The sequence below is a fragment of the Boleophthalmus pectinirostris genome, unplaced genomic scaffold (assembly GCF_026225935.1).
Source record: "Boleophthalmus pectinirostris isolate CB_2022bp ecotype Guang Dong unplaced genomic scaffold, ASM2622593v1 HiC_scaffold_23, whole genome shotgun sequence".
NCBI lineage: Eukaryota > Metazoa > Chordata > Actinopteri > Gobiiformes > Gobiidae > Boleophthalmus > Boleophthalmus pectinirostris.
Window position 1 is genome coordinate 26,404,049 of NW_026571207.1, and position 9,880 is coordinate 26,413,928.

At 41.0% G+C, this 9,880-nt stretch overlaps 3 protein-coding genes across 3 annotated transcripts; all 3 read right to left on the reverse strand.

The window, feature by feature from the left end:
- Positions 1 to 274: 274 nt before the first annotated feature.
- LOC110162259 (protein Wnt-8-like) lies at positions 275 to 1,871 on the reverse strand. The gene is made up of 6 exons (XM_020927128.1): positions 1,810 to 1,871; positions 1,644 to 1,677; positions 1,431 to 1,560; positions 1,192 to 1,317; positions 919 to 1,061; positions 275 to 835 (listed from the first exon to the last, which is right to left on the reverse strand). Exons 1-6 carry the CDS (start codon positions 1,869 to 1,871, stop codon positions 275 to 277), a joined length of 1,056 nt encoding a protein of 351 aa, XP_020782787.1.
- Positions 1,872 to 2,351: 480 nt separating this feature from the next.
- Positions 2,352 to 3,723, reverse strand: LOC110162260 (protein Wnt-8a-like). Its single transcript, XM_020927129.2, has 4 exons — positions 3,555 to 3,723; positions 3,249 to 3,374; positions 3,031 to 3,173; positions 2,352 to 2,906 (listed from the first exon to the last, which is right to left on the reverse strand). The coding sequence occupies exons 1-4, from the start codon at positions 3,706 to 3,708 to the stop codon at positions 2,352 to 2,354; spliced, it is 978 nt and encodes a 325-aa protein (XP_020782788.1). The 5' UTR covers positions 3,709 to 3,723.
- Positions 3,724 to 6,590: 2,867 nt separating this feature from the next.
- Positions 6,591 to 8,518, reverse strand: tmsb2 (thymosin beta 2). Its single transcript, XM_020927294.2, has 3 exons — positions 8,392 to 8,518; positions 7,192 to 7,296; positions 6,591 to 7,008 (listed from the first exon to the last, which is right to left on the reverse strand). The coding sequence occupies exons 2-3, from the start codon at positions 7,289 to 7,291 to the stop codon at positions 6,971 to 6,973; spliced, it is 138 nt and encodes a 45-aa protein (XP_020782953.1). The 5' UTR covers positions 7,292 to 7,296; positions 8,392 to 8,518; the 3' UTR covers positions 6,591 to 6,970.
- Positions 8,519 to 9,880: the final 1,362 nt, after the last annotated feature.

Below are 9,880 nucleotides of genomic sequence, written 5' to 3' on the forward strand. Positions count from 1 at the left end.
GTCTATCCACCCTCCCAGAATTAAGTGACACAGTTATCTTCAATGTTTTTTTAAAATATATATTTTATTTGAGTGGCATTCCATAAATTAATATGTAAAGAAAATAATAAAGTGCAAACATTGGACAAGCTTTTGCGTCAAAAAAAAAAAAAAAAAAAAAATCTGCTTCTTTACCCAATACATTTTGTCTTTTTCTTAGAGATTTTTTGTTCAGCTTTTACTTCCCCCAGCTTTAGACGGAATCCAGTTTAAAAAGTTCGTTGTCAAAGAGATGCTATGACTTTTGTCCTCGCTGTCTTCTCCTGAAGCCGTTGCTATCGTGACCGTCCCTCCTGGCGCACACGTGTTTGACCACAACGTGTTCGCACCTGTCACAGTTTACCTGGCAGCACCAGTGGAACTTGCAGTTGCAGCTGCTGACCACCTCCACGCGCCTCTCCTCCACCCCCAAGCCGCACTCATGGCACAGCCTACGACAGCTCTTCGTCTCCCACTGGGAGAGACCATCGCCCTGCGTCAGACACTCGCGGCCCTCCGTACCATATAGCCCCATGCTGCTGTTCCTCCGACAGTAGTCCGGGGAGTCCTCCAGATAGATGAGCTCTGTTGGTGCGATGCTGCGTAACGCGTCCAGGATGGCACCGCGGTTGTCTGCACTGTTACCCGCCCTCACGCGCTTTTTATCAATATCCAACTTTTGCGCCTGGTTGTGCTTGTTTTTCAAATAATTTCCTATGTCTCTGAAGTCTGACAGCTGCATCCAACAGGTTTTGACGCTGCAGCTCTCAGACATCCCGTGACATCTGCAAACGCGCTTCATCGTTGCCTTTACAGCCTGCCAACAAAGAAATAGAACGTTAGTCATTCTTATAAGTTCTATTCTAATATGTAATTTGACAAATAAATCTTTACGCATACCAGACGACCAGCTTCGTTGTTGTGAAGGTTCACAGCGGCCCTGGAGTCTTGGCCTGTCTCTTGCGCGTCCACGTACTGTTTGGAAATTGTTTCACCAAAATCTACGTTGTCACTGCAACCTCCCCATAACCAACCACGACCACCTGCACAATAATATTTTCAAATTATACAGTATTACTATTAAGAATGTATCTCTTGTTATTAACGTATAATTCATGTGCACCAACGGGTAACACAGGCTACAAGATGTGATGTGTCTGTCACGTGACTCACCAATTTTTCCGTTTTTGGAGACGTCACAGCCGCAGTTGTCGAGGTCCCCCAGACTGCAGTTCCTGGTCAAAGTGTACATGACCCCAGCGGCGCTGATAGCATGGACGAAAGACGTTTCTTTTGTGGCTAGAGAGAAGTGAAGATTTATGTTTAAGGACTTGTGTTTTAACCAAGTTTAGCCTAAGTTTTACGGTACAAGTATTTGCATATTTTACAACATTGCATTTGGAATAACTCACCTCGTCTCAATCCCCTCAGCTGAGTCGCGCTATCAGGGCAGTTCCACCTGTCTAACACGAACTGATGCTTGCACTCATTGATGCCATTCTGTGTGCCCACCTGCACACTCATGGCGTATGTCAGAAAAGCCTGTGCAAAAGGCGAAATTATATTAAGTTTGTTTAGTTTAGTCTAAACTGAGAATTTTTAATACTGATGAATAATAATCTCACCTTTGGTCCCGTCATCAAAAAGTTACTTGCCACCCTGAAGAAATTGCACATAGAAGAGTGGTTAGATGCCAGTTTTTTCTTTTTCTTTTTTTCTTTTCTTTTCTTTTCTTTCTTTTTTTTTTTTTTTTTACATTAAGTTAAAACATACATTCAGTAAAGCCCTTACCAAGCGTGTGCGGGACACAGTCTGTGCAAAAGCGGCAGGAACCAGAACAGAAAACGCACCATTCTTACAGCAGTACCGTTACTCCGCATTGATCAGCCTCAGTTGTTGGAACTTTCTCTTATTTAAACGCAGAGCAAACAATCGTTTTGAGCAGAGAAGCTGATTGGGTGACCGATTTTGGAAACGCCTTATGCGCACTTCAAAGCTGGTATTAGGGGAGGTTTGTTGCAAGGCTCTGTAACACCCCGGTGCCAATATACAAATAGAAAGGAATTTAACATATTTTAGAACGACACAAGACGTATATTTTATAACATACATTTATTTAAAAAATAATAGAAATAAATACTATTTACAGTCCTTCCGTGATTAGGATCAATCCAAAATCGTCGTTTTACATCCTCTAAATGTATCTTAATTCATCAAATAATCAGTCTTTTTTCTCTATAAGGCAATATACAAATAATACAATATAATATAAAGTGCAATAGATGCAGGGAGGTGAGCATAAAAGATATTTACATCAGCAAAAAGTCAGTCTTTCAGGGACGGCGCAGATGCTTGCGCTTGGATTTGCTCTGTGGTTTCCTCCCGTGTTTACGCGCACAGTAATATTTAGTTACAACTTGTGTACACCTTTGACACTTGACTGTGCAGCACCAGTGGAATTTACAGTTGCAGCTGCTGACCACCTCGATGCGCTTCTCCACCACTCTCAGGCCACAGTCATAGCACAGTCTGCGGCAGCTCTTTTTCTCCCATGCGTTCTTTCCACTCTTCACACACTCCCGGCCCTCGGTGCCCTGGAATCCCAGACTCTGGTTCTGGACGCAGTAATCAGGAGAATCCTCCAGGAAGATGAGCTCTGTTTTGGCGATGCCCCCCAGAGTGAGCGCCCGAGCTCCGCGATGAACCGCACTGTTTCCAACTCTCGCAGGCTTCTTGTCCATCTCCAGTTTCTTGGCCTGCTCGTGCTTCTGCTTCAGGTAATTACCGACCTCTCTGAAATCGGCCAGTTGCATCCAGCAAGTTTGAATACTACAACTTCCAGAGACGCCGTGGCACTTACAAGCTTTCCTCATTGTGGCCTTAATTGCCTGTTAAAGAAAATAAATAAATAAATAAATAAAAACGCTATTAGCGCCCTCCGGCTTCTTTGTATACACACAGTGCGATGTAACGATGTTTTAGCTAAAAGTAAGTAAGATTAAAATATTTTACCAGTCTGCCTGCCTCGTTGTTGTGCAAGTTGACAGCTGCGCGTGAATCATGCCCATCTTCCAGTGCGTCTACAAACTGTTTAGAAATCTTCTCTCCAAACTCCACATTGTCACTGCATCCTCCCCATATCCACCCTTTGCCTCCTGACAATGAAAATGTATAAATGTTTAGTTTGCCATTGAATACGACTCATTAAATTTAAATTAACTGAAATATACCTGCTTGCCCGATCCTTGAATCATCGCAGCCGCAGTTGTCAAAGTCTCCCATGCTGCAGTTCTTGGTCAGGGTGTACATGACTCCAGCTGCGCTGATGGCGTGGACAAATGATGTCTCCTTCGTCGCTAAAATTGATAACAGCTATTTTCAGTGTATTTTCAAACTACAAACACGTAACAGTTTATGATCAGCAGGCTTAAAAATGTGCCTAAAACATGCGTAAACGTGCGCAACAAGAGACCCACCCTCCTCAGGTCATACTTTTAAATAAGTAAAGTGTATTTAAGGTTGTCTACATATTATACCTGAGCGGAGGCCGTTGTGTGTAGATAACTGCAGCGTACTTTCTGGGCAATTCCACCTATCCAAAGCAAACTGGTGCTTGCACTCTTTGATACCGCTTTGTGCGCCAGATTGCACACTGCTTGCGTAGGTCAAGAACGCCTTTGGTCCAGTCATAAGAAAGTTATTCACCGTCCTATAACAAACAGGGAAATTGAACAAATAAAGTTACTAAGTTGCATGAGTTTATGAGTTAATGCATACGTCGTTCTTGAATTTAAAGTACATACCAGGTGGACGCGCAATGAAAATGACAGCTCATTTGCAAGAGAACCGTGAAAACAAACAATAATCCCATATCTACAAAATCCTAAATGGTCCGCTAGAGTAATCCAGATGTTTATACCAAGAGAGGCTGGGTGAGTTTGTGACTGTGGCGCGCGCAGATGATATTTATATGGGCTTGCCCCTTTGATTGACAGGTGTGTCCTGCAGGTAGCGTTTCGCTGTGAAAAGCGTCAACGAAGGTCCTGATAGCCTTGTCCTAGAGACAAATAGGAGCCGTAGGTGCATAAGTGCACTTCAAAGACGTGACGCAGACAGTAACTGCCCCTTATTATTCCCCTGTCTTTCCCAGGCTCATCCCATCAGCCACTTCCTCCAAATAAAGTTAAATAAATACATAAATAAAAACAACAACAACAAACAAACAAACAAAAACATATTGGCCCGTAAACATATTAATATATCATAAATGTAAATTATGCGTTTCTGTTATGCATTTTGAAAAAAAGTAAAGTGTCTGAGCTTAGTGCATTGTTTAAAAACATGTAGCCAAGGCCTTACGCCACAAAGTTTTCTTGGAACCAATATCACACGCCCATAGAGAAATGTCCCGTTGGGTCCGTTGTGAATGTAGAAGCCTTTGGGAAATGGCACCAGTGTCCTATGGGGCTCAGCAGTGAGTACAAAGCCATAAAGTCTTTCAGGAGCTGCCTGCATATAGTCATGTAAATACTCCCTCACACGTCGGTGGCTTTGGCGAAGCTGTGATAATAGGATAATAGATGTTTCCTTGGGAAACGACACGGTGTGAAAACAGTCTGGAATTTACAAGAGCATAAGCAAATAGACATTTAATGGTGAATAAAACCATATGACATTTGCCATTGTGCTTGCGGTTTATATCATTTATTTACCATTTATTTGATTGATTGTTTGGTTGTAAAATACGCATTTTTTTGAAAGGTTTAACTAACCACTAACGCAAACATCACATTTATGTTATCATTCCTCTACCGAACAAAAAATATGATGCGAAAGTAGTTAGTCATTTAGAAACGATCATAGTTTCCCCAAGTCACATATACATGCCAAATCCCCGTAAGCCACTCAAATAGATAACAACAGCCATTCACTGAGGGCCGTGCTCAATGGTCTTAGGATGGGCGAAGTGCTCAACACAATGACACAGGCCAAGTGCTGGAGAGGATAATCCCCACTAATTAGATATGAGCCATATTCATTATGTTTATGACTGAAACTTAGAACCATAACACCTAATTAGGAAATAACACACAACTATTACAAATCCACATGAAGACCGCTGTTAAACCGCTGTAGAGGCGGGTTCGAGCAGGTAATGCGCTGCAAACACTTCAACTGGGCGGGCTTTACGTGATGGTTAGGTTAATTACAACATCGAAACTATGCCATCGTTATATGAATCAATTCTGACCAGTAATGCAAGTAGAATTGTAAGTAACTGTTTATTGTTCATATTGCTAAAGATGATTATTATTACCTTCCTGATGGTCAAAATTGGGGTTACAAAAACAAATGGAGAAATGTTCATTCTTTTAGTTTGTGGCGTTATAGACGCAAAAGAGACATTATGTCGCGCACAAGGCGTTAATAGAAGATTTATGACAGCTCCAGGTGTGATAAATGGAACAATAAAGGATCAGGAGGTGATAGGCTTCACAGGCCGTGGGGAGACACGTAGGAACAGCGACGCCAATGCGTCAGATTAGACAGGGAGGTGCGGGGTCTTTACAGCCTAATGCAGACTGTCATTATGGGATCATTATGATACGTGCCTGCAAAGTACCCAATCTCTATCACATTATTACATCTTATGTAGGGTAAACTGCGTGGACCTTTATTTCAATGTCCTCTTAGTAGGTATTATGGAATAATAGGTCAACTAGGCCCACTAAAAAATAAAAAAAGATTGATGTGTCATTCTCCAATTTTCCATCTAAATCAATATATTAGCATGACAATACTGGGAATAATACTCATTTAGCCTTCTGATAGCACTCTATTGTGTATGATGGTGCATGTGGTGCATGGACATCTTCTGGTAGACATGTTAGTACATCTAGATACATTCACCTGCATACTTATCTTGAATGATTTTGTTTAGATTTAGACCTGGTTCATTCTGGGCTCAGCTCTGGTCTATAGCACTATTGGTACTTGGAAAGGCAAACATATTTGAAAAGTGGATGTTAAACTTATGGTTAATCACATTTGTCTGTTTTATAACTTATTTCATGTTGAGATTTTGCACGGTTTTAATTGAGATTTACAAATTTTGGTGATAATCAGTCCTGCCAGTTTCAGTGTATTCTATTATAATTATAATTGCAATTATAATGATGTATTAGTCTTATATAGCTCTTTTACTGTTGCTCAAAGACAGTTAACAATTTTGTGTGTTATTCATTCCATACACAGCTGCCCTGGGATAGATTGACGGAAATGAGACAGCCAATGTGTGCCATCGCCAACTCTGCCCACTACCAATCACTCACGTACACACCACACTCATACTAGCCAAGGTGGGTAAAGTGTCTTTCTTGCCTAAAGGCTCAACAACTGTCTGCACTAGATCTCCATCTCATAAAAAGCTGGCACGCATCTTTACCAGTCTTGTAGAATATGAGGTGAAATTTTAGATATGAATTTATATTATAAGTTAGAATTTTCATATTGTCTTCGTTCAGATATTTGTGACTATTGTGGTTGTAACAGACAGAAACAAATATCCAAAATATCCACATCTTCATATTTATTTGACAAAGAAAAGTAAAAAGTTGATTAAGAAAACATCCCTTTGATTATCCAATTTTCTCTTCAATGTAAGCCTGGATGCCTGTCTTTTGCTCTGCGCTACAACTCTACACCACTCCCTAGTTTGGCAATACTGGAGAACATTGGCTATACAGTAACAAAAGCAAGCACCCAGGCAGTACATTCCTCTCTCCCTTCCAGTAAGAGAGCCCCCTGGTAGGATGCCATATACCCTTATAACACCCTAGGGAGCTCAGAGCACCCATTTACATAGACAAACAACATATTCAAATACTGTTATGATCAAAACAAAGTGCTTTTTGCGGTGGCATCTTTCTTCTTTTCTTCCTGTGCTCACAAGTCAAGGTGTAGCATCGCCTTTCCTCTCCTGCTCGATGGCTAAAAAACAGGAAAACATTGCAAGTCAGCATGTTTACTGGAGATTTGTTATTTTTTCAAGTGTGTGCTGATATTGCAGTTATCTTCCCCTCTGTGGCTCCTTTTGATTGACACGTTACAGCGTTGGACATGGCCGACTGTGTTTTGACACACAGACATGATGGACCCAGATGGGAGACTCACTTTCTTTGGTGGGCAGGGGGTTTTTCTCTTTCGTCTCCGTCTTCTTCAGCTTTGTCTTGTCAAAACTAGCGATTTCTGCCATGTTGGGCTTGTCAGACATCTTGGCTGCAAAAGACGGAGCAAAACACTTGAGCTCGCAACTTTGACCTTTCCTGTCATTCATAATACAATCGTAAACACTCAGATTAGCATTCACCCCTACTGCAATAACTGTTATATATAGCAACAAATAGCTCGGGTTTATTTTGAACACCTGATTTTATGCTGGTAGTTGTATTGCTTGTGGTTCTCTGGAGGGGGTGTGGCATTTCCCTGAATGCGCTGTTTTGAAGACAAATTTCTGCTTTATTTTGAAACAGATACATAAAGATCTATTCTAACGTTGTATCAAGCTTCCGTTAAAAGACCAATTGCTGTACAGTGTTACCAGATTGCAGAGGGAGTGGCTGTACACTGCAGACGCGTCCAGTACATGTGAATGGTGGCACGTGCTGTCTTCTCCCATCCAGAACGCATGACTCCAGCATGTGCCTATTTTTACCTTGCGTTTCTTTGTCTGTGGCTTCCCCTGTTTGCGGCCTGTGTCTTTGTTCCCTTTTCTCTTTCCATCCACCTTTGAGCTGTTCGAATGCAGGTTCTCCTCTGCAGGGTTTCCTCTATACTGCAGTGTATTCCTGACCCAGCCTTGGGAATAGGACTAATCTTCCTTGGAACAGCATGGCCGGTCACGCCTCTTTGCAACCACTGCTCTGTCTGCCAGTGTGTGGAAATGTGCTAAAGCCAACTAGCCTGCAGCTAGTCATTTGCAACCCAAGCTACTGTAAAATCAGCACCGTGGATTTGAATAGGACCTGATAGAATTGGTTTAGACACAGTTGGCAGGCAGCTTGAATATCTGAAACGAGGTGCAGTGATTTTTTTTTCCTGATGAGATTACAAATGAAGCCTGTAAGCATCACTCTTAAACACAACCCCGATAACGGCTTTTAAAAGGCTTTCTTAGCTTAATCATCCGAACATTCAGCCCTATTGTTTATTTATGGTCACCGTTTACCACCATCACCCCTTCATTCATCTCTCCTCCACCACGAGCTGCCACACCCCACTCATTCCTTTGTCTGCCTTCTTGTGAATAAAAAAATCCAATGAAGCTAACAACTACAGCAGGCATACAAGAGAACATGGATGATTTTTGCTTACCGGTTTTTGAAATAGCAGTGGGCTGAACGCACCAGCAGATTGAGCGAGGAGGGTAGAGAGATAGAGATAGCGAACAGGGAAGCAGTGAGTGTGCCAGTGTATCCAGGGCTCGGTATAAGAGGGAGGGTGAAGATACACACACAGGAGAGAGAGAGAGAGAGAGAGATGGAAGATGAGAGAGAGAGGGGGAAAATGACTATAAGCTTGGTCAGCCTCCCATTTTTATCATCAATATTAATGTTGAGCCAGCTTAACCCACCCCACGAGGAAACAGCTGTGCCTCAGAATCTTATCCGAGATTGATTATAATAAATACCGTAGATGATGCAGTGTTTTTGCTGCGTAGGTCTGGAGTGGATTTGCGATGGAGCAGGCATATGTTTTCACCCACATTTTTTACCAAACAGACAAAATGTCGTGCCCCGTAGCTGAATATATGAACTATTCAAAACCATTGCTAATGTAAAATAAATAAATTATGATGGATGATGGTAGGTATTGCACTGAACACAAGCAATCACGGTGACTAATGGCTGATTCACCAAGGCTGTGTGAGAAACTCAAGAGGACAGATTATGTGTTTGCCAGTTTTTATTTTTACAATACACACTAAATCATCAATACCCCTAAAGGAAATTTTAATATAGCTTTAATATAAGTCCTATATTACACAAAACTGACTGAGCTTTGGGCCATGTTAGAATGTTGTTACCTCCTGAAAAACATACCTGGAGTTGTGTTTTGTTTCATTCACACTTGTTTGAGTAATCTTTTATGATCAAAGCTCATTATCCTCTACTCTGTGATGTCATGAAGCAGTAGTTTTCAAAATACCATCTACATTTAACCATTTGTTTGGTAGAGATTGGCAATTCCCAGGCTGAAATTATTAAAATGATTCTACTGAAAAAGGTGTGTGGAGTTTAAAAACATAGTGGAGCACCTCCTGTATTACCACATGACATCACAGAAAGAACCTTTACTGTTTCAGTAAAGAACTGGGCCTAAATATGCAGGCTTGTGTGTTAAACATGTGTGAATGAAACAAAACACAACTCCAGGTATGTTTGTATGAGGAAACAACATTGTAACATAGATCAGAAATATAATAATATGGGCCCTTTAATTAAACCACATTCTAAATTAACATTGACAACAGAAAGAATATAAATCAGAACAAAAGAGTTCACAAATCTTATCGAACCATGTTCTAAAGATGTCATATAAGTGACACTGATACTAGTGTCACTTATATGATGGTTGCCCTTATGATAGCTTTGAAATGTTTTGCTATAAAATGTGTAAACATTTTCATGAAGCTGTAAATTGTCAGACTAAAAGACCTGGTTGTTTTTAGCAAATTCTTATGATTGTCTAAATGTAGGCCTATGTCAATGTTTTGATTGATCTATATTTGCCAGGACTCCCTTGAAAAAGAGATATAGTTATTGCAATGGGACTTTTCTAGTTTACTTTCAAAAAGGCTTAT